The sequence below is a fragment of the Mauremys mutica genome, chromosome 9 (assembly GCF_020497125.1).
Source record: "Mauremys mutica isolate MM-2020 ecotype Southern chromosome 9, ASM2049712v1, whole genome shotgun sequence".
In the NCBI taxonomy this organism is placed as follows: Eukaryota; Metazoa; Chordata; order Testudines; family Geoemydidae; genus Mauremys; species Mauremys mutica.
Window position 1 is genome coordinate 3,432,226 of NC_059080.1, and position 24,504 is coordinate 3,456,729.

The 24,504-nt window shown below is 44.9% G+C and overlaps 1 protein-coding gene across 2 annotated transcripts in view; it reads left to right on the forward strand.

The window, feature by feature from the left end:
* The window catches only part of STK26 (serine/threonine kinase 26), a 55,732-nt gene that overhangs the window by 687 nt on the left and 30,541 nt on the right, over positions 1-24,504 (forward strand). For both annotated transcript variants that reach the window (XM_045030623.1, XM_045030622.1), the window contains exon 2: positions 6-117. In XM_045030623.1, coding sequence (XP_044886558.1) covers positions 76-117 — 42 coding nt within the window. In that variant the 5' untranslated portion in view covers positions 6-75. The remainder of the gene's footprint in view (positions 1-5; positions 118-24,504) is intronic.

The following is a 24,504-nucleotide window of genomic DNA, read 5'->3' on the forward strand; positions in this document are numbered from 1 at the left end:
TGCAGGCCCCGCCGCAGGCAGCCCCTCCCGGCCGGAGCCGCAGCCAGAGCCAGCCGCGGGCGGCGCCCGGCCGCCATGGCCCACTCGCCGGTGGCCGTGCAGGTGCCCGGCATGCAGGTGAGCGGGGCGGGCGGGAAATGGAGGCCGGGAGCGGGGCCTGCTCCTTCCCCGGAAGCGGCGCTGCCGGGCCGGTGTCGCGGGGGGGGGGCGCTGGCAGCTCAATCCGGGCGTAGGCTGCGGCCTGCGCGTGTCTGGCCCGGCCCGGCCCGACAAGGCCGCGGGGGGAGGCCGGGGCCCGGTCCGGGAAGTCCTTGGGCGGGACCTTGGCCGGGGCGGCTCGCGGGAGAGCGGCGGGAGCGGGGGGTGTCGCCCCCATGCTGGCTCCGCTCGGACGCCGCGCCCGCCGGGGGTGGGGGAGGGTCCCTGTTCCCTAGCAGGGCTGGGGGGTATGTGGGGTCTCGGCACCCCAAAGCCTTGGCTCGGGCAAGGGGGCGGGTAGGGGGCTTTGCCCTCCGCATCCGCCGGGCCAGGGCTGCCCCCTCAGCGCTCAACGGGACTTGGCTTTGTTCGGAGGCAGCCGCCTTTCATCCCGCAGCACCCAAGTGCCTTTCCACCGATTACAAACGACATTAACTTAATCTCTGGGTGCGTGTGAAATGACCTATCAGCCCCGTTGGCAAGTGTACATCAGACAGGACTTCCCAAGCTCCTGGCACTGGGCCTGTGTTGCAGGTTCCCAGGAGACCTTATGTTTAATGGAAAGAGATGGGGAAAGTGGAGCCCTGCCTTTATCCGGGCTGGCAGCTAGTCTGCTGGTCCGAGTTGTCCTTCTATTGGAAGTTTTCACGCTCGGCAAGACTGGGAAGCCCACTTAAAAATGGGTTTCTGTGTATTTGTTGCTGCAGCGTGTGCTAGAGTATTGGACAATCCATTCCTTTTTTTTCACAACTCACAGCGGTGTACCTGACGGTCATTTTTCTCTTTCTAACATCATAAAACAGATTTATGGTGGGATTTTCAAATGAGCCTATAAGAGTTAGGCACTAAATGCCCATTTCAGTGGGATTTGCGCATCAAACTCCTTAAACCTGGTCTATGCTAGGAAATTAGCTTGTTATAACTACATCTCTTAGGGGCTCTGTCAACCTAGCTACTGTCTGCCAGGAAGGTGGAGTACCCACCCTGACAGGAAAACCCCTCCTGTGGGTGTAGATAGCATCTTCACTGCAGCGCTAGAGCGGCACAGCTGCACCGCTTTATGTGTAGACATATCCTTATTTTCCTTTGAAAATCTGAGCCCTGTAACTTTCCCAAATGAGTGTGATGATCCATAATATTGATGCTACAGTGTTTTCAGGACTACAAGCCATTTCAGCCCCCCACTGAGACGTCCTATTATTCGTATGTCTTAGTTTTTGTAAAAAGCTTAGTTTTTGTAAAAGAAATAAAATATTTGTATCTTAATCGTTGTGTCTAATGTTTCTAGTAACATCTGTTTCTCTTTTTTCCTCTGTCTAGTGTAAATGTCACTTTAAATGTTTCGTTTTTGTTTTTTTTAATTGGTTGAGTGGTGTGTGAAAAGTAAGAGAATTTTTCTGAGATGGTGTATGTCCATAAACTCAGGAAGGCTTTGTGCCAGTATCATAGATGGCATAGCTACAACAGAAAACACTGAACCGTAAAAGATGGAAAATGCAATTACTATTTTCAAGTTTTCCCTTCATTTTACAGCCATGCCCGTGAAACTAATACAATACCTTTTAGGATGTATGTTGGTTAATTTTATGTAGAGTAAAGGAGATTTTAATACTGCCAGTAACAATATCTTGAGTGTGATTAGATGCAGCTTGTAAGTATTTATGGAATGTTTACCCAAACACTATAATCGTATGCTTTCCAAAAATGGTGAAGGCTAATGAACTTTCAGCAAAGTAGGCCAGGCTGGTGATAACATTTGTAAGGATAAAGTTAATACCATTATTTCTAAAGATCTGCACAATTTTTGTACTTTTCTAAAATCTGTTGAATTTCTCCTGTCAAAGAAATTGCTTCACCAATTTTTGATGGTGCAAACAGATGTGAAACTATACTTTTGCCATACCAATTTAACCTGCCAATACACTTAATCTCCATATTATATCAATATTACTGATGATACCATTTTACAAGTTTGAAGCAAGGGAGAAGCCTTTTCTTTCAGTTCTGTCCAATGGTGTGACTTTTCTTCAGATAATTTTTCTATATTGTTTTGATAAGCATTTTGGACACTTTCTATCCAAAAATTCTATAATCTGATTAGAATCATAGAATATCAAGGTTAGAAGGGACGTCAGGAGGTCATCTAGTCCAACCCCCACCTCAAAGCAGGACCAATCCCCAACTAAATCATCCCAGCCAGGGCTTTGTCAAACCTGACCTTAAAAACCTCTAAGGAAGGAGATTCCACCACCTCCCTAGGTAACCCATTCCAGTGCTTCACCTCCCTCCTAGTAAAAAGTTTTTCCTAATATCCAACCTAAACCTCGCCCACTGCAACTTGAGACCATTACTCCTTGTTCTGTCATCTGGTACCACTGAGAACAGTCTAGATCGGGGCGGGCAAACTTTTTGGCCTGAGGGCCGCATCGGGTTTCGGAAATTGCATGGAGGGCCGGTTAAGGGAGGGGATCGTAGCCTGGCCCCCACCGCCTATCTGCCCTCTCTGCTCCATCCACCTCCCCACCCCCATTCAACCCCCTGTTCTCCGCCCCGTCCCCTGTCCACACCCCTGCCCCCTGACCACCACCCCGAACTCCCCTGCCCTCTATCCAACCCCCCCTGCTCCATGCCCCCTTACCGTGCTGCCTGGAGCTTCGGTGGCTGGCAGCGCTACAGCTGCGCAGCACAGAACACTGGGTCAGGCCAGGCTCTGCAGCTGCGCTGCCCCAGGAGCTCGCTGTGCTGCCACCCAGAGCATTGCGCCGGTGGCGGAGCGAGCGAACTGAGGCTGCGGGGGAGGGGGGACAGCAGGGGAGGGGCTGGGGATGAGCCTCTCGGGCCAGGAGCTCAGGGGCTGGGCAGGACGGGCTGGATGTGGCCTGTGGGCCGTAGTTTGCCCATCCCTGGTCTAGATCCATCCTCTTTGGAACCCCCTTTCCAGTAGTTGAAAGCAGCTATCAAATCCCCCCTCATTCTTCTCTTCTGAGTCCTAGTTCCCTCAGCCTCTTCTCATAGGTCATGTGCTCCAGCCCTCTAATCATTTTTGTTGCCCTCCGCTGGACTCTTTCCAGTTTTTTCACATCCTTCTTGTAGTGTGGGGCCCAAAACTGGACACAGTACTCCAGATGAGACCTCACTAATGTCGAATAGAGGGGAATGATCATGTCCCTCGATCTACTGGCAATGCTCCTACTTATACAGTCCAAAATGCCATTAGACTTCTTGGCAACAAGGGCACACTGTTGACTCATATCCAGCTTCTTGTCCACGGTAACGCCTAGGTCCTTTTCTGCAGAACTGCTGCCTAGCCACTCGGTCCCTAGTCTGTAGCAGTGCATGGGATTCTTCCGTCCTAAGTGCAGGACTCTGCACTTGTCCTTGTTGAACTTCATCAGATTTCTTTTGGCCCAATCCTCTAATTTGTCTAGGTCCCTCTATATCCTATCCCTATCCTCCAGCGTATCTACCAGTCCTCCCAGTTTAGTGTCATCTGCAGACTTGCTGAGGGTGCAATCCATTCCATTCTCCAGATCATTAATGAAGATATTGAACAAAACTGGCCCCAGGACTGACCCTTGGGGCACTCCGCTTGATATCGGCTGCCAACTAGACATGGAGCCTACCCGTTGAACTCGACGATCTAGCCAGCTTTCTATCCACCTTATAGTCCATTCATCCAACCCATACTACTTTAACTTGCTGGCAAGAATACTGTGGGAGACCGTATCAAAAGCTTTGCTAAAGTCAAGGAATAATACGTCCACTGCTTTCCCCTCATCCACAGACCCAGTTATCCCACCATAGAAGGCAGTTAGGTTAGTCAGGCATGACTTGCCCATGGTGAATCCATGCTGACTGTTCTTGATCACTTTCCTTTTCTCCTTGCCCATTTCTTTATCTTAAAATATGTTTAATTTATTGATATTCTACTTTCTTGGGCTGTAGTATAGCCCAGCAAGGACCCTGACATTATTTAAAGCACTGTTTTCTGATATTAAACTTTATATAATAGTACATTTCCTTCCACTATTGTGTTTAGTTTAACCCAGACCCCTTGATGTACACATGTAGACTTAAAGCACATTTTCCCTAAGTGTTCATAAGTACATCTGAGTAGAATTGATGTTTTCTCCTTGAGACTATTTTTTTTATGAAGATAAGTATATGAAACATAAAAAGCTTTTCTAGAATATAAAAGATTTGAATTTAGTGTAAAATTATTCTGCCTGGTATTCCTCTTTGCACATTTTACTGTTCTGGGACTGTTGTTAAAGAAACTATGAAAGAAGTCATTAAATGATTAGGAGATAGGAATGGTTTTCATCCATTTTTTAAAAATTTGAATTAATATTATTTAGTGAAGGTCACCTGACTAATTATTAGAACATTACCTACTTCTGGTCAGTGTTAAAATAAATGCATGAGGTTTGATTTAAGCAAGTGTAAACATACCCAAGTTTGGTGGAACAAGATCCAAAAGTTATGTTAAAATTAGCACTGTGGGAAAGTTTGTCTGTAATCTCAAACCATCATCTACCATGTAATGTGGAAAGGATTTTTTTGTTTTTGTTGTAGTGTAGGAGTTGGAAACAGTATTTATGGTAGGGAATCTGCTGTAGCTATAATGTTTTCAGCTGTATTATGATAATACTTTCCCCTTTCTGTCCATTATTTAATTATGCATAAAAGCAAAATAACATTCCATGAACAAAAACAATGTGATGATCTATTATATTGCTTATATGCTAATTCCCAGACAGAAATTTTGTTAACATAGTACTGAGGTTGCATAGAGATTTCTTCTGTTCTTAGGAAGAAGCCCTTAAAATGCTTTTTTTATTTAAAAAAAAAAATCCAAATGTTGGAAACTATGGAAAGTCCACACAAAGGTCACTAAAGTAATCCTAACTCTGCCCTTACATTACCACCCTGACAGCAGTAGGATACTCTGAGACAATCTTATTAATTACACAGATTTATCTCATGAGTAGCTACAGAAACACTTCACATGGGTGCATAGACTCCAATATTTTGTACAGCTTATACTCAGTTCATGAAAAAACATGTGTAACCAGGGATTGCTAAATACAAATGGCCTGCTAAATACATCCTCTTCTGTAGGTTCCATATGCACAGACACAGAGCTTTGTTAGGTTATCTGTATATTCAGACTTCTAAGCCAAACTCATAAAAGTATAACACATAGATTAGAAGAGTAAAGGCTAGCATGGTGATGAAGCATCATGCTTACTGTTGGAAATGTGTGTATAATACCAATGCTTGGAGGTTCAGATTTTTAACATTCTACTTGCAGATTATATAAATAGTATGTTCTACAAATTTAAGCTTAGAACAGAAAGTGAGAGATTAATGGAGCTACAAGAGCATGGTTAAGGTTGTCATTGATCTGAACCATGGTTTTCCATGGCTTCCAATGGGTGTTTGGAATTTGTTTTGTAACCTAACCCTAACTTTAAATTTCCATGCTCTATGGGTTTTTTTTGTGCTTTTTAGTGGAAGGAAGAGTTTTAAATAGCTTTCTACTGCTAGAATAATTTAGTGTTTCTCTGTGAAATTTTATTCCACAGAGGCCCCTGAAGTAAAGTGCTTCTAAGTATAGATTGTGGGAGCTGTCTTGCACTAACAGTTTGGGGGTGAGATAGGGGTATTGCTGTCGTTGGAAGAGGGATGTTGTGGCGGGATACTTAGTAGGAGAGCTCATCTCCCTCTGCAGTTCTTTGATTTAGCTGACCAGATGTGTATTTGGAAGGGCCACGTTAAATACAGATGAGCAAAGGCTTTAATATCCCTGCTCTACCTTTCATTTTAGATGGGTGACGCCTGAGATGAATCTTTGTCACTGGACAGCCCTTAATATTTTACTATGAAAATCCTTTGAAGTTGGTCTTTCCATCTTTGATTATTTTCTAAGTGTATAGATGGATAACCAGATAGCAGCTTGAGAATGGACAGTTAGACACTTAAGAATTAACAGGAAAATTGCCTTTAAAGTTCCTGATGAATCATTTGTGCTTTCCAAAGGCAGTCCTTAAACCCTGTGTGGAAAATACAATTTTTGCTAGTCTTTATGGCTCCCCCTTTCTCCACCAATGGAAAATCACTTGAGAAATAACATCTTTTAGTTGGAGGAGTGGTTGGTGAACTTTTCCTTTCCTGCTTGTAATTTGTGTGTTATCTGAATTCATCTAATATTCAGCACTGGTGGAAATGTGTTAGGATATTCTGTCTATTGGGTACAAGTAGTAGGGGGATTATGTGGAGGTGAGGATATTTTGTGAATTAGTTATGACTGAATTTGAGATCTCCACCTCCGTCTCAGGTGAGAGAAGTGTACTGAAGAATATTTGGCTGATTGACATTCTTATCCCATGTAGTATTAGATAATGCTTAATTATCTACCTCCCAATTTAACTTTTGGTGGAAAACACATTAAAGGTGTATTTTTTTTTTTAATTTTAGTAATTTTACGGTGTTTTCATTACTTGGCATATGGGTGTGTTACATATAAAAGTAAACACCAATAAAGCAAATATTTGAAAGTAAGAACAGAGATGCCTTAGAGTAGACCAGGGACACTCAAACTTTTATATATTCTAGAATCACATCTTAACAGGCTGTCTTGTGGCCACTTCTCCTTCTAATCTCAATCATGCAGACAATGTCGGTGATCATACAGCCTAGTTTGGCAAGTACAGCAATTGCCGGTGTGCAAAAGCAGTATTAGGAAAGTAGTCTCCTTCATTCTTTCTACCACTTGGTTCCAGTCTTTCTTTCCTTGCATATCCCTGTTGTCTGGTCTTGCCACCCGCCACATGCTGCCTGGTTTCCTTATGCCATAAACATTCCTCTTTCTGGTGGCTCCTTTGGCATCTTCTGGTAGTTCTCTTCATCTTGTGTAATAGCAACCTTTGGTGAAGGCAGCAAGGCTGGCTTCCCCTTGTTTCCATCCATCTTCCTTTACTGGCATATATATTTTCTTGCAATGAAGAGCCTAACTTCCTGTAGAAGCAGAGAGGAGCAGCCAGCTCCATGTGACCTGTCAGCTACTACACTGTGGTCCACAATTTGAGGACTACTGGATTAATCAAAAGCTTGTCTGAAAAGATAAGCTTTGCTCTCTCCTTTGAAAATTAACAGTCCAGCTGAGCCGGTTTATCAGGTCAAAGTATCCTGTGGCTGGGCACTGGGGATTCTCAAATGGGAACACTCTTCTTCCAAACCTTGAGTGCCTGGCGAGGGACTACTCAGAAGAGGTTCAGTTGGTCTCAGAATGGGTACAGGAGGAGGAGGAGATGGATGGTGCCTATGTTTTGCAAACTACAACAGAGTGTTATAGGTTAAAGTTAACACCTTGAACCCAGAAGAAGATGGGAAGCCAATCCATAGCATAAAGAATGGATGAAATGAGACTTTAAGTTTAGTAAGGAGTATATAGGGAGTACTACTTTAACACCTGGAGTTGATGCACCAGCAAAATTAGGTTCCCTATTAGGCTTAGGCACTGTGTGTTTGGAAATGTGTCAAACTCTCTCTCAGTAGCTCTAAAGCATCTTGTAGTGTCCTTATACGTTGCAGTTCTGGGAATATTATCACTGTGCATCTGACTTGCTACTGAGTGTGAGCAGTGTTGGATATAAAGTACTTAAATGTTTAAAGGAAGGCATTGTACAAATGTAAAATTCTGGGGAAGGATCCAGTCAAATATCTGTTAATTTATTCCTGTACTCAGAAATTAATTGCATTCAGATGGTTCCACAGTGATCTTGAAGCAGCTTTAAACTGTTATTGCTTCAGTGTATACTGAGCGCTGTAGAAACCAGAAATTTGTCTAGTGAAAACTGATAAGCCAAACTGTTTAGGACACCAGGTTTCTAAACTGTGACTTTTGTGGCTTCCTGGTTTTCTGTGCACTGTGATTTTTGGGCCATAATAAAAATGCATAGCTAGACATTTGGAAACTACTCAGTACTATGAAGGGCTGTGGAGAATTTGGCTCTTAATTTAAAGTGGTTCTGCTCCGAAAAGCAATTTGTATGATTCCATGTTCAGTCTTTCAGCAGTTTATGTATCAGATGTGCTTGGTGTGTAAGTAAATTTTTTTCTAATTGCTAGCCCTGCAAACTCAACTTGAGTTCTAATAGCCAAGCTGGCTTCCTTCCATCTTATGCATCACCAATAATAAAAGTTCTCTGCAACAAATTAGGTTTCAGTAACACCTGTGATGTCTTATGGTCTTCAAATAGTGCTGTCAGTGACTTCCTGTACAAAGTATTTGCCTAGTCTGGAGTTGTACAAGTGTAGCTGATTGGAACTTTGCAAACAGTGCTGTTTATGATGCATGAGAGAGGATAGAATCCAGAGCACTCTCTCCTGTGGTTTCGTCAGATTTAACAGGAGTAAAATGCTGTGAAAACTCACTTTTGGCAGCAGATCTGCCTCTGAATTCAGATCGGGGCTCAGGTCTGTTGAGTGAGATGATGGTGTTTGTATAATCATTTTTCAGAATGCCAACTGCACTAATGGCTCTTGGTTGAGTTGGCTCAAAATATACATTTTGAAAAATGTAAACTGATAGAAATGTTTTCATTTCAGTTCAAAATATAACGTTAAAGGCCTTTTAAACAAAAGCATTCCCAAAACATTGCATCTACACTACATGAAAACTTGGAAGTGAAACCGGATAGTTATTCATCTTATTCACCAAATGAAAGAAATGCAAAAATTGTGCAGCATAAATAGTAGAAACTAAATTAGAATTTATAGTAAATTATTTCAGTGTCTCCTTATATAATAATGGAGGTAACCACATATCTAATCTTGGACTCTCTAGGCTATCTTTAATGAAATATAAAGATTTCTCTCTTGTGGATTTGTAAAAGTAAGGCAATCTAAGTTAGTTCAGTAAAGAGAAGATTTTAAACGTAGGTGTCAGTTTCTTCCTGTCTAGAACACTAGTTCTTGTGAGTCTGTCTGGGCAGTTATCAAATTTCCATCCAGAACAAGCTCTAGAGAAATAAGCTGCGTGAATCAAAAGAACATTTGACTTGGCATGTGCATGGTAGATCAAAGAATCTGTATTAAAATGTTTTCTATTCATGGCATTGTAGTGGAAAAAGGAAGTTTTCTAACTGAAAAACTAGGGTATTTATGTAGATCTGCTCGTTATTTTGTTAGATCTGTGTGCACATCAGCTCTACGGAAGGGGTTATATTAAATATTTATCTACCATTTGGTCAGTGCTTAATATATACTTTGGCACTCGTGGATCTTTACACCTTTTATGTCTCATTCTGACTGGTAAAGCCAGTACAGGCTTTCAGGTCATATAGACCCTGATTTGGGAAAACATTACTATTTCGGAAGGCTACTCAAGAATATGCTTAAATGCTTTCTCGAACTGGGGTCCTATTTAATAGGTATGATATAGCCTTGCATATTATACCCCTGGGGGAATTCTGTGCCAAAAAATTAAAAATTCTGCACACGTTATTTTAAAATTCTGCACATTTTATTTGTCAAAGTAACACTATATAATCATGCCAGTTTCAATTATTTTGGTAATTTATTTCAAAATACCTGTCAGCAAGTATGTCTGTAACAATACAGACATGCACAAAAAAATTCCCCCAGGAATACAGTGTTAAAGAAACCCCTACAACAACCCAGTTCCTGTTCTCCCCCCCCCCCCAACCCAGCCATGGCTTCTCCCCCAGCCCAGACATTCATATTCTTCTTCCCGCCCCCTATCGCCCACCCGACCCCCTCAGCCCAGACACTCATATCCCCTACCCCCCAGAGGCCAGCTGCCTCTCTCCCCCCCCCCCCCGCCCACCCAGACACTCTCACCCTCTACCCCCCAGAGGCCAGCTGCGGAGCCCTCCCAACTCAGACACTCACCTCTGCCTCCCAGGTCCCAGGGATCCAGAGAGAGAGAAACAGCCTGATGCTGGGTCCTGGGGCTTGCATGGAGTTTCCTGCGCGCTGCCACCTCCTTCCTTCAGGGCGTGCTGGGAACTGCAGCTGCTGGGATCACTCCAGTTCCCTCCCCATGGCCTTGTCTTCTATTTGCGAGCTGGGCTTTGCTGGGTCCAGTGGCTCCTAGTGGTGGCCAACATCTCTGCAGTCCATTTCTGTGGGGGGGGGAGGGGAGGAAGGAAATTCTGCGCACACAGTGTTAATTTCTGCAAAATTCTGCATTGCGTAGTGGCACAGGATTTCCGCAGGAGTAATATTAGTTGTTGATTCTCAATATGAAATTAATTTTTCAGTTAGATTCATTAGATTTCAATTGCTTACTCAAAATATGAATGACTAGGGAATGCCAGAAAACATTAATTTGTTCCCATATATTTAAAATATGTAACTTTATTGTATTGACTGAAGCTAGTTTTCATGAAAAGTCTTGGATTGACAGCCTCGAGACTGAAAAATTTAATGCATGGAACAGATGCCATATAAGCTTTGCTTCAATCTTAACAGAGAACAACCCTCTGTAGAGGTGAGAGGGAAGTGCAGTCCCTAATCACATTCAATCCTTGGCACCTCCTATGCTTCCCATAGGGTGTTGATATTGATGACTATATCTGTGAGGTGGAGATCTTTAATTGGAATGAGAACACAAAATCATATCATGTAGGCCATTGAATATCAACCAGAGAAATTAATGTTGTTAATCTGTTGGTGGTTTAGGAGGAAAAGGCTCTTATACATACCATGCTCCCTGGTGCAGAAAGAAAAAACAGATGCTTATTTTGTGTATATGAAGCATTATTCATTAGGTAAAGATGAGTTGGTCTGTTTAGGTTCCTCAGTACTGATTGGGGATCGGAGCTCTGTTGCGCTACACACTATATAGACATTGTCAGAGGTTGTCTGCCTTGTTTGTTTAGATTATAAACTTTGAGGCACGGACCAAGGCCATGTCTACACTTGCAAGCTTACAGCGGCACAGCTGTACTGATACAACTGTGCCGCTGTAAGATTCCTTGTTTAGCCAAATTATGCTGACGGGGGAGAGTTCTCCCGTTGACATAGTAAATCTGGCTCAACGAGCAGCACTAGTGATGTCTGTGGGAGAGCATCTCCTGCCGTCATAGAGCTGTGCACACAAGCACTTATGCTGACAAAAAAGTCACTCAGGGGTGTGTGTTTCATACCCCTGTGTGACAAAAATTTTGCCGACATAACTGCTAGTGTAGACATGATCTAAGAAAGCAATATTATCTCTACTTTGCACGTGGGAAATTGAAGCAAAGAGAGATTAACTGACTTGCCAGCCAGGAATTGAATCTAGGTCTGCCTACAAATGCATTGTCACCTATAATAACTACATTGTTTTGTACCATCTTCCTTTATCAGTTTAGGCCAGGGGATAATTTCCTCAAGAAAGATAAAAAATTCCCATCTGAAATTAGTTTTCCCACTTCAAGAATTACTCCGGGGGTAATTTTGTGCTGCTGTGCATGCGCAGAATTTATGTCCCGTGCAGATTTCTTTGCTTCCCTGCAGAAAAAGACTTTCCGTTGGGGAAGCAAAGGGAAGCCGCAAGAATGGTCATGCGCCCCTTCCCAGCAGCGCAGGCGTGTTTTTTCAGGCACCCGGCGCAGCTGCAGAGTGGTAAATCACTGTGGGGGGGAGAGGAACTGTGGGTGCTGGGTGAGACCTACCCTCATCTGCCAAACCCCCATGCATTTGAACCCCCCGCACCCAGCCCACCCCAGCCAGTGACACCAACTCTGCGCCGGGCTCAGCTGCTAGTCCAGGCTGGACTGGGGTGGAGAAGGAGCGCACTTCCCCTGCACAGAGTGGCCGGGGCCAGGTCAGACACCCCGCCACCCCCCTCCGCCCCGGATTCCTGTCCACATTGCTCCTCAGCTATGGGGGGAGGGGTCTCTGTACAGAGAGCTGCTCCCTGTCTGCCCAACCCTGGGCATCTGAACCCCCTGCTGAGGCTCACCCCCTCAAGCCCCCACCCTGATGAGCCCCACCCCTATGCACATGGACCACCCATGAGTTCCCTGCACCTGAACCCTCACCCCACTGAACTCTAGCCAGCTGCACCCAGATCCCCCCTGCATGAGTTACTGAAGTCCTCAAATCATGGTTTAAAGACTTCAAGTTACAGAGAATCCACCATTTACATTAGTTTAAACCTGCAAGTGACCCATGCTGCTAAGAAGGCAAAAGACCCCCCCTCCCCCCAGGGTCTCTACCAAATTGGCTGGGGGGAAATTCCTTCCCGACACCAAATATTCTGGTGGTGTTTTTTTTGTTTGTTTGTTGCTTAGACTGTAAACCCTTTGGGCAAGGAATGGATTTTATATATATAGCAAGATGGACACCTTTCAAAAGGGTGCTCTGGTCAGATTTCTCTCTTTCACTGCTAAGACACAAGCTTACATACAGTGCTATGAGATGGGCACCGTAAGTCAGCCGACAGAACAGACCTGAAAAATGACAGCTAACCCAAAATTACAATTTAAAGAACAAGTAGTAATCCTCTAAATACATGCATTAAAAGCTAATCTAGAAAGCCAATGAAGCAAAGAACTCAGACCTCACCGGCTGGCAGTTGGAAGGAAGTAATAACACTTGGAGCAGCAGCTCCTTACATAATACCTCACCAACTGTTTAGTTCTGCAAGAGAGCACGCATGCAGCTCTAGTCAGATCTTTCCAGAAGATTCTGCCTGTGTGGCACAAAAGCCCCACAACTGTGAACTTGTACTGAAAAAACTCTGAAGGAGAAAACATCCCAGAAATTCTCAGGTATCTTTCTGACCATTGTTAAATTCCATCTTTAACTAGAAATAAAGCAAATTAATGAAATGGTAGCCCGTTATTGTTTTCTCAGTACTTCATTTTAAATATATTTGAAGAGCATACTGAGCATACAATCAGTTTTACAATACATCTTTTTTGCATTCAGAGGGGTGAAGTTGAAAGATTTAATTTCAAGATAGAGCCTTGAAAATAATGAAATCTGGGGAATTATTTTTAACTGTTGCTTAGATATTTTAGAGGTATCTATCAAAATATAACAAGTGTTTGAGCAGCTAAAGTCCCTTCCAGTAATAAGTATTGCACGATGTGCCACAAGCTACCAACTACAAAGGTAGGTTAGAAATGATTAAGAGATGGAAGCTGAGATCATTTTTTAAATGTACACAATACTGCAGATAATGCACATGTATTATTGAAATAAAGTTCAAGTGCAGATGATGAAACATGGCACAAATCCAGTCAGAAAAACACTATATGAAGTGGGGCTAAAATACTGGCTTTTTACAGATACCACAGAAATTTAGCTCACTACTTTCCATAGATGGTTACCAAGCCATCCAGAAACAAATTTCAGTGGCTTAACATAAGACAACCAATGACAGAATTATCCAGTAAAATTAAAAATGAACACACACTTATTCGCTAGTTCAGAAAATGTTACTAGTTACTATTTAGCAATAATTTTAGTTTTTTTCTCATACAGAGAAGTTACCCAAAAAGGACATCTGTAAAGATTTTTACTACTGCAACATCTGCTGCAAGGAAAGATCTCACTAGATCCCCTGCCATGTTGAACTTCCAACAAAATTGAGATACTGGCACGGAGTAGCTACTGCTGTTCTCTGAGCTCCTGCTTTTGGCATATTGAAAAATGTCAGCAGTCAAGAGAACCAGGAAGCATTCATATCTAAATGAATATTGAATTTTTAAGGAGATGACAAAAGTTATGTAATTAAGCGTAAGAGCAACAGAATTACTTGGATTCATCCCAAAACCACCACCACCCTAGTAATAGGTGTGTCACAATCTTGCATGTTTAATGTTCAACTGTTAAACTGAATGAAAGACTTTTCCAATATATTATTGAGCTACACTTATTACAGGCCACGTTCCCTCCCTTTAAAGCAAAAATGAAACGATATAGAAAAAATTGCTCAGTATAATCAGTAAAACACAACAGAGTTACCATTTACCATAGGTTCAGAAAACAGCCAGTGTCAGTCATTTTATAGGAATATAAATATATACTCCTGAGGAAATTCTGTGCCAAAAAATAAAAATTCTGCTCACAATATTTTAAAATTCTACAAATTTATTTGTCAATAAATAAATGTGGAGGCTCCATTATGGCAATGGGGAGCATGTGGCTTTAAGCCATGTTCATCCTATACCCAGTCGGTGCCCATTAGTGACCCCCATGATAGCTGTTTGAAGTGTCTAGGGGAATCACACAGAAAAGACAAGCCCAGGATCTGCAAAAACTTTTGCCCTCAAACTCAAAAGGAGGGAGATCTGTGCTTGCGGGCCCTCTGCACTTTGTCCTGCCTTGGAGCCCTCCCAGTTGGACTCCACACCTAGTACTTCAGCGTCAGCACACACTACACCGCCCGGCACCATTCCCCCTTGCTCTCGGCACCACAGGACAAGGGGGCTTCGGGTAAAGGACCTGTGTTGGGCCATGTGCCCACTGGAGCTACATGGGGATACTGCTGTGGTTGGACCCCCTCGCCCAGACAGGGATCCAACTCCCGGGAGCGGCAGGGGCTCCCTGCCCCTCATAGGGCCACCTGCGCCTGAGGCGGCCCTGGCGGCCAAGGACCAAGTAGGCCAGCCTGCACCATAGATGCCAAGCCAGGCAATGGACCCGGTGAAGGCCCAGACCTCTACAGGCAAGCTCCCTCTAAAGCCACGGAGGGTCCCTGGACCACAGGCATCGATCCCCAGCACCGCAGCCTTGGTCTCCGCTTAGAAGACCCAGGTTCCCTAACACCAAGGTTGCCATCTATGAGGCCCAGGACAACTGAGTCATGCTGCTGATCCCCATACCTGTGGTACCGCTGGGCCTCCTGCCAGCGATTGCCACAGCGCAGACCCCCTGGCCTCAATCCCCCTTGGTGCGGGATCATTCCCAGTTGCAGTACCAGTCTCCGACTCCATGGTACCAACTTTCAGGCTGGCACCATTCCTCGCCCTTTCCTTACTTGTCTTGGATGAGGGTCAGCCAACAGACAGAGGCATCTAAGGCTCGGCCCTAGTCGCCAGAAGGGCAGTGATCCAAGTTGGAGGAAAAATTCAGCCCCTCACCTAGGAGAGGCGAATTGCCAACGTCCCGTGAGACCGGCATGGTGGCGTGGCAGCAGGGGCAGTGGCCCGTCCAGTGGCAGTACTGGAGCCTGTGGGGTGTACCTGTCAGGCCGGTCCTGTACTCCCACCGCTCCTCTCAAGCAGCATCGGACAAATTGCCTCCAGCTCAGCCAGCACCAGAGCACTGTGCCGAGTCTGATGCTGGAGTGTCGCAGCGGGCCCCGATGCCCAAGGAACTGTCCCCTGGCAGGCAAGGGGAGCTGTCCCTCCCACAGTGGTACAGTCATCTCTGGACTAGGCGGTAGCGGGGCCCTTGCAAGCGAGCAGCCCCCGCCCCCCATGACTTCAGAGAGCACCGGGCCCTGCTCTAAAGAGTGGCTGCTAACCTGAACTTGGAGGTTGAAGAGCTAGTGGGGACTTCTTCAGTGTCATACCCTCCACCACCCTGGCCCAGGTCGCATTACTCATCCACCCAGGGGTCCTGAAAATTGCCAAGTCTGTGTGGCAGATCTCCCCCTTCCATTCCACCTACCTCCAAGAAAGTGGAAAGAAAAATATTAGTCCTGGCAAAGGGATTTGAATATCTGTATGCCCACCCTCCAGCAGGGTCCCTGGTAGTGTCTGCTGTCAATAAAAGGGCCAAGCAGGGCCAGGCCAGTGGCACGCCCAAAAATAAAGATGCCAAGAGACTGGACTTGTTTGGCAGGAAAATGTAATCAATGGCCAGCCTGTAATTTCGGGTGTCTCACCATCAGGCCCTGCTAGGCAGGTACAACTTCAACTTGTGGGACTCCATCAGCAAATTCAAGGAGGGCCTTCCACAGGACCAAGCCCAAGAGTTTGCTACCTTAGTGGATGAGGGGAAAGCAGTGGCGAGAGGCGCCTTCCAGATGGCCTGGGTTGCTACAGACTCGGCGGCCAGGGTGGTCACCTTTGCAGTTGTCATGAGGTGCAGATCCTGGTTACAGTCCTCTGGGCTGTCCCAGGGGATGCAGGCTACCCTTCAGGACCTCCTGACTGGTTAATAAAAGGCGGATCCTGGGATCAGGTACTGTGTCCTCTCAACCTGGTTTGCTCCACCTGTTGTGACCTGGAGCAGTTAATAAATGAGACAAAGTCAATCTTAGTCCCGATGCAGCGCATAGCGTTAATGGCAGCAGTCCTCGACTCTCCCCAGGCCAGGGCTTTCCTCCCTGAGGCCCGGTTCCGGGCCGTGGCAGACCTGATCTCGTGTAAACAAGCTCACCGTATCACCACCGCTCATACGTGCCTGCTGCTGTTGGGCCACATGGCAGCCTGTACGTATGTGGTTCAGTATGTGTGACTCGTGGCATCGGTCTACATCCCCAACAGACACTGCACGGACCGTGTAGTCAAGGTCCCGGACAACATTCTGTCATCACTTGCATGGTGGCAAAACCCTGCATTGGTGCTGGAGGGGATCCCGTTCCCAGCCCCCCCGCTGTTGGTTACCCTAGTCTCCGATGCTTCGGACCTAGGGTGGGGAGCCCACCTAGGCAATCACATCACGCATGGTCGTTGGTCCCGCCTCAGTTGTTCCCTACACATCAATGTCAAGGAGCTCAGAGCGGGCCGCTTGGGCTGCCACGTCTTCCTACCTCACTTAAAGAGCAGGGGGGGTCCAGGTACTGACTGACAGTACAGCAGCTATGTTCTATATCAACAGGCAAGGAGGAGCCAAATTGTCTGCCCTTTGCCAAGGAGCCCTCAGGATATGTGCAACATGGCATCCATCTTTTAGCCACGCACCTCCCTGGGGCCAGGAACGCTTTGGTCGATTGCCTCAGCAGGACCTTCTCGTCTCACCATGAGTGGTCTCTCCATCTGAAGGTGGTCAGCATCATCTGGGGTACTCCTCCAGGTGGACCTGTTTGTGTCCAGGCACAACAGGAAATGCCACATCTTCTACTTTCGGGGGTCCGACAGAGGCTCTCTGTTGGACGCTTTTCTGCTCCTGTGGTCGGGGGCTCTAATGTATGCCTTTCTCCCAGTTCCGTTGATCCATATGAAGATCAAGCGGGACAGGGCGAAAGTGATCCTCAGAGCGCCGGCTTGACCGCGCCAACGTTCAGCACACTGCTGGACCTTGCGGCGGCTGCTCCAAAACGGCTACTGCTCCGGCCGGATTTGTTGTCCAAGAATCACGGCGCCCTCCTGCACCCGAACCTGGCAGCATTGCACCTGACAGCTTGGCTGCTGCATGGCTAAATGTGGAGGAGCAGGAGTGCTCAGCTGGAGTCCAGCAAGTCTTTCTGGACAGCAGAAAGCCCTCCATTAGAGCAACCTACATGCCCAAGTGTAGGTGGTTTATGTACTGGTCCTCAAATAAAGACATTCGGGCCAAGTGGGCTTTGCTGCAGTTGATTCTGGACCACCTTCTGCACCTCAAGCTCCGAGGCCTGTCCCTTTTGTCCATTAAGGTCTATCTGGCTGCTATTTCGGCTTTCCATCTGCCGTTCGAGGGCAGGTCTGTTTTTGACATGATTGCCAGGTTCCTCAAGGGCCTCGAGCGCCTCTGCCCGCACATCAGGGACCCAGTCTGAGAGGGCATAGGGTCGGTGGTGCCTGATACACCAACGCATGAGTGCGGCACTCAAGGCACTGTAGCCAACCCTGTGGATATCGCTAAGGAAAAAGTCTCCGACTGTGTATGTGGGTGCGCGCACACCTGGAATGGAATGGACATCTCGAAGAACAGTTACAGAAGGTAGGTAACTGTTTTTTCAGGGGGCATGGATCAGCATTCACATCTCACTCCCCATCAGTACCTGGCCTGCACCGGGGAAGCTAATGATTCAACCAGCTGACCAAATTTGGTGATGAATGCTGGTCATGTACCACCTGAGGCATGTTGCACATATGTTAAGAAGATGGGCTTTTGAATACTGAGGATCAGTAAAGATAGCTGTGCTTATACTCCTATATTCTCATGGCCACAATCCAGGTTGTGAACTGTTAAACTACAAAGCTGATTTTCTAATTGGATTCTATGGCATGCACTACATTTTATGTAAAGAAGAAAATCTGTATATAGTAATGTTTTAAGTCTTTTCATATAAAAAGAATGATAAAATGTCTTCTGAAATAACACGTCTGCCTGTAGAGACACTTTCGTTCATGTAGCAATAGCCATTTTACTGCTGAAACTTAAACCTCTTAAGTATTCAGAAAATATTGCATATATGTCATGACTGTGTAGTTTTTTCTTATTGGCAAGACTTCAATGCTGCTGTCTCTTGGATTTGAAGGGTGTGGCAAAAGTAAAAGAAAACGTCTTGTGAACTGATAAGCACTGTCTGCCAGCTGAAAGGAAATATGTTGCTGTTAAAAGTAAAAGGCAGACTTACTGTTCCATGCATCATTTTTTCTTTTATCTGCCTTTGCTAGTAGAAGTGGCTTCTGTAATCTCTCAGTATAGTGAGATTTTGAAAGTAGTGCATAAAACGGAGAGAGTAATGCAAATGCCCTCCAATAATGAGAGCAATTATAGGCAACAGTTCTCTCATCTTCAGACTTCTGCTTGGTTCTGTAGTGTTCAAATAGTCCATCGAGTTAGGTAACGTAACTGTTTAAACATCCTTTTGTTCTACAACATTTAACAAATGAGATGAATTTTGTTTTGGAAGAGAACAATTTGCTGCATTCTGTAAGAAACTGAGAATCAGGTTTAAACGCTAGTGTGGAGGAATCTGTCATTGGATTTAGACCAGGCTGAGGTCTGAAACAATAAAGGGCTGTTAACTTTTTTTAGCTGTACAATACTGTTACTAAATTAATCCATTTTAAATCACGATAAAGATCCAACAGTATCATTTGCATGTTTTTCATTCCACTGGTTCAACTACCAGGCAGTACTTCCCTTAAGATATGAATGTTCAAGGTTCATGATCTGAGGTCAGCAGCATCTGAGCAGTAGAGGAGATGTCATAGGTCTAGATTAATAAAAAAGATAATGAATAGATATTTTTTTTTTAACATGTTGGTGCCAACTTATATTTCTGTTAAAATTCAAAGTCAAATCATTACTAAGAATATTCCCCGTGTCAAAACGCCTCTCCTTGCCACTCCCTTCTTTCTATCTAGTGCATACTGCACAAGCAGAAGCAGTTAAGAGACATTTGTGTGTGTGTTTGGGGGGGTGTCTTGCTAGTATCTAAAGAAATGGGTTGTGGTTTTTTTTTTTTGAGGTAGGCTGATCCTTCTGCCTTTTGTTTTTGCTGCTCCCCAAATCTCTCCTTCCTCTGCTGCCAAGATGGAAAAATAATTTGGGGCTAGAGAGAGTGATTTGGGGCTGGAAACAGAAATACCCCTTTCATGACCCCAGTTTGCAGCCAATAATAACATGTATCTACTCTAGAAAGGTCAGAAAAGTTTTATCTTCCCTTGAAGTTCCAAGAGCAGCCTTGAGTGCGCTGCTCATTTTAAGAAAGCAGTGGTAGGGTGTCATTAGTAGAGTTTTGAAACAGTAGAGTTCTTCTGTGACTACAGTTGTCTCAGTGAAAACAGAGTTCTCCAGTATGTAGAGCCCCGTTATGGCCAGAAGGGACAGTAAAGCAGGGCTTGCTTGCTGTGTCTGCCACGGGATCCAAAGGCCAGAGCACATAGCTCTGAGTCTGTTGGAACTCAGAGCTGGTTGCTTAACAGCCATCTGTCTCTCACTGCAGTAGCAGCATGGCATGAAGCCAGAAAACCTGGCTAGGCCACACTTGCTGTGGAAAGCGTATAATTTATTTTAAAACCATCCACCTTTGGAAGAAGATGATGTGCACCTAGAAGACCAGAGGTTATGTTTGCCCTAAGATGGGTACAGTGTTTAACATTATATTTTTTTTAAAAGATAGGAAATTACATACAAAAAACCCCCACATTAAATGAATGTCATTAGGTTGCAAAGTCCAGCACTTGAAAGGAAGAAACACCAGATTTACTATTGTTCATGCAACCTTAGTTCTGCTTCCTGGTGCATCAACGTTGTGCATTTAACGAGGTCCTGTGGCCCTTGGAAAGCATTAAAGCAATGGTCCTGTGGAAACATGTACTTAAAGAGTGTATCGTAATGCACGCAGAAACAAAGGGAATTGGGGGAGCTCCTGACCTGTGTGATGTCCTTAGCGAGGAAGATGCCTGGTGGGTCTGGAAGCTAGTTGGGGAATAGTGGGAGGAAGGGCAGCTTGACTCTCCTTCCTGCTCTCTTTCACTGCCTCCAGCTTGCTGTCTTTGGACCAGTGTTCTAAGTACTGTGTACCTAATGGGTGGTTCTTTCCCTGTGCTTACACGTTGTCAATTTGAATATGTTCTCTGGAGCGCTTCAGATAGACAACAGTAAAGCCCTTGTGTTTTCTTCAGAGGGGCTTTGTTCTTTCCTTTTCTGCTGCTCCTTAGTAGAACAACTTAATATTGTGAAGGGTCAGTTTAATTTATAACAGAAGGATGCTAGTTACTTACAACCAAAATATCTACTCATCCTTGTTAATGGCAGTTATAGCCTTAAATGTGACTTTAATGTCAAATGTGTATTGTTCACAAGAAAAATTTGCAGTTTTCACCCTGGTTCTGAGAGTCAGGATGGGTTCTTTACTGGTCATGATGCTGGAGAGGAATCTTAGGTTTATACCTGTATAATCCATTGCCTTCATATTATGCATTCAGTGACATCTGTGCAATCTGATTGCACAGTGTGTTTGCATGGCTGTAATTAATTGCAACTCGGTAAACATTTTTTTGAAAGGAGTAGAATCCATGTCTCTCTTAGGTATGTTAGCTGTGTTGTGCAAAGAGAAGTAAAAAGCAGTAAAAACACCTTAGAGCGTCTTTAAAAAGTCTGACTGAATATATATGCAAGGAACAGATCTGAGTAAGATTTAGTGCAGTTCTACTGTGAAGAATGGTTCTATCAGTTTTTTTTCTATCTCTACTCAACCTGATTCTCTTTTAGACCTGAAAATTGCTGTTTTCTTTCATTTTAAAGTGGGGGAAATCCTTTACATGAATGTTCATTTTGATACTGGTCTCATCATTTTTTACCTTTATTCAAAGGGGTGGATATGCTCAATTGGGGCTCAGGAGTTGTTGCGGGTATTTTCAGGGTCACCTACGTGCTTAAAATGGACTGTAGTGATTTGGTGAATCTTAAATCTATCTTCAGTTCAGGCCAGCTGGCATAACTTCAATGCAGGTAGTTAATCTCTGAGACATAGTTTAATTTCTGTTTTACAGTACTTAAAAAGTGCTCTAGATATGAGGTGCACAGGATGTTTTAAACATTAATAAACTAAACCTACCAATGACCCTGTAGCATGGGCATTCTCTCCACTTTAGACAAGTAATGGAGGCACAAAACACTGGCCATGTCTACATGGGGATAAAAAAACTAAAGATAAAATGTCTACACAGCAATTTTTAGCCCTGCATCCGAACCCAAGTCAGCTGACCTGGGCTGTCTGCAGTCATGGTGAGGGGCTATTATCCCCATGTAGATATGCCCACTGTGGTCACCTAAGAAGTCTGGGTTCTAACCCTGATGCTGCTACGAATCTCCTGGTGTGCTTTAGTCACAGACCGTCCTTCCCATGCTTGCTATAAGATACAGATAATAGATTACTACCGCGGTACTGAACATTCAGCTTTGACTGTCAGTAATGAGAGGGATCAGATTGCTTTTTGTTTCTAGTTATTGGTTTTATCAGTGGCTTCCTGATCTATTAGGCAGCCACAGAGAAATATCATAGTGACTTCTTATAGCAGCAGTCAAAGTTCCCAATTTGTGCTGGAGTTCTATTTTACTAGGCATGTCACAAATATAGACACATGGGCAATTTAGTTCTCTAACCAAATTGGCAAAACTTTTTGCACCTCTGGAAGCATTTTATAAAATCTTCTAAGTCTTGTTTTTGAGTAGTGTCTCAGTGTAGGTGAACTGCAAGCTCTGGTAGCTGAACACACTTACATTAGGAGGGGATTTCTGTTTCAAATCAAACCCAGGAGACATCTAAAAATCCAGAAAATGTAATCGCTTCTCTGGATGGGGTGTGGGAAGTATTGTCAAGTCAACAGAGTGAACAAGATGGTATTTGGACACCACTCTCAGAAGGAATCTTGTGAGAGTCTGATACCCAGTTTTAATAAGGCTTGGAAGATGCATCTAGCTTTTGGTTTCATTAGATCAGCCTGTATCTGAGACATTTTGGAATGGTTGTTTTCTTGCATTTTGGTTTGCTAGTTTTTGGTGATATTGACTTGAAAGCCATCTGGGGTGGAAAAGGCCATTCCGTGAAGTGCCAGTGACAGGAGTTAGTTTCAAGATTGTTCAGCTTTGGAAGATCTGCAAGGCAGCCATACGGAGTGTATTGCGTACTTAATTAAACATTGTTCTGAGCAGAAGTCTAGCTTTCTCCCTATTGCCTGTGTGTAGACGGGGTAGTTTGAGTAGTTAACCTATGTTTTATAAAATTTATATCCTTCCTCTGTTCTTAAATATATATCTTAAAATAGGGCAGCTGATATCCCACGTCCAGCTTCTTTTTAAGAGCAGGAACACAGTACAGTAAAAGCTGTTTTATCCGGTGTTAGGGTGGGGTGCCAGTAAGTGAAAAATGCCAGTTAACTAAGAGGGAGGGAGTTTGGGTGCGGGAGAGGGTGCCGGGCTGGGGGTTATGGCGCAGGAAGAGATGTAGACCGTGGGCTCTGGGAGGGAGTTTGGGTGTGGGAGAGAGCTCAGGGCAGCGGGTGGGGGCGCGGGAGGGGGCGCAGGATCCAGGGGGGCGCTCACCTTGGGTGGCAGGCTGTACTGGCTGCTCCTAGGCGGAGGTGCGGCTAGGCGGCTCTGCGCACTGCCCCCACCCCACCTTGACTGTTAGCTCTGCAGCTCCCATTGGTTGGGAACCACGGCCAATGGGAGCTGTGGGGGCAGTGCCTGTGGGTGGAGGCAGCACACACAGCCGCCTGCTGCGCCTCCGCCTAGGAGCAGCTGAGACGGGCAGCTGCCCACAGTGAGCACCCCCTGGATCTGGCACCCCACACCCTCTCTCACGCACCAACCTGCTGCCAGCCTCGCGCTAACCGGGCTATAAACTGGAATTTCAATGAAGATCCGAAATGTGCATTTATAGAGCTTTCCAGTTGGTGAAGTGCCAGATAAAACAGCTTTTACTGTATATTGGGAAGTTGCTGGAAGAAGAGAAGCAGAGAGGTTGGAAGATTTGCCAGTCAAGGCTTTGGAGAAGATTAGGACCTGGTCTACACTTAAGTTTTTCCAGCATGGCTATGTCTGTTTGAAATGTGAGAAAAATTCACAGCCCTGACTGTCACAGCTATGCTGGCAAAAGCCCAAGTGTAGCTGAAGTTGTATTGGCAAAAAGTCATTTAGCCAGAATAGTTTATTTCATTGAGGGAACTGGTATGCGCTGTACTGGCAAAATAATTATTTTGCCAGAATAAGCTGCACCTACATTAGGAGACTTTTCTGGCATAATGCTGTTGGCAAACTCTTTCCTGCTCTTATTCACAACCTCACTCTTGCAGATGTTCTTTTCAGGGGAAGAGATGGAGTGCATGAACTCCAGCCACCTTATGCTCATTCTATTCGCTATCTTACCAGGTATGGTCCTTCAGTCAGTATTTCTCTGTGCAAATAAAGCTTTGTGGCATTGCATTGGAATGCGTTGTGCAGCTAAGATTTTAAGAACTTCCCTTGGTTAAAATACTCTCCCTCCATAAACAACAACAAAACATGGCTGAAAAGAAATACCTGAAAGACAGGGAAATTGAGAACTGGGAAAGGCAAAAGCAAGGCTGTAGCTGCATGTTGCCAAACTTAATACAACCAGTGATCTAAGACTGTATCTCAAATGATACAAGCATGCTTGGTAATTAATTTAATATGTAAGGGCTTACCACCTTGTATCTCAGTACTTGGCCATAGCTGAACTGGAATATTGGGCCTGATCCTGGGCTGTGCTACAGATGCTTTTTCCACACTGTGAGCACAGGGCAGCCCTAAAGTTGGGGAGATCCTCTCGTGGCCAGCTGCCCCAGCATAGGGAAGTCTTTTGGATTGTCTCCGAGTCATGCCACATAAATTGTGTGTGACTGTGCACACTCTGGTGTAAGGGGGAATGACTGGGAGAAACCAGCCATGACTGGAGCTTTCTTGTACCCTGGCCATTCCCTACTGCTATAT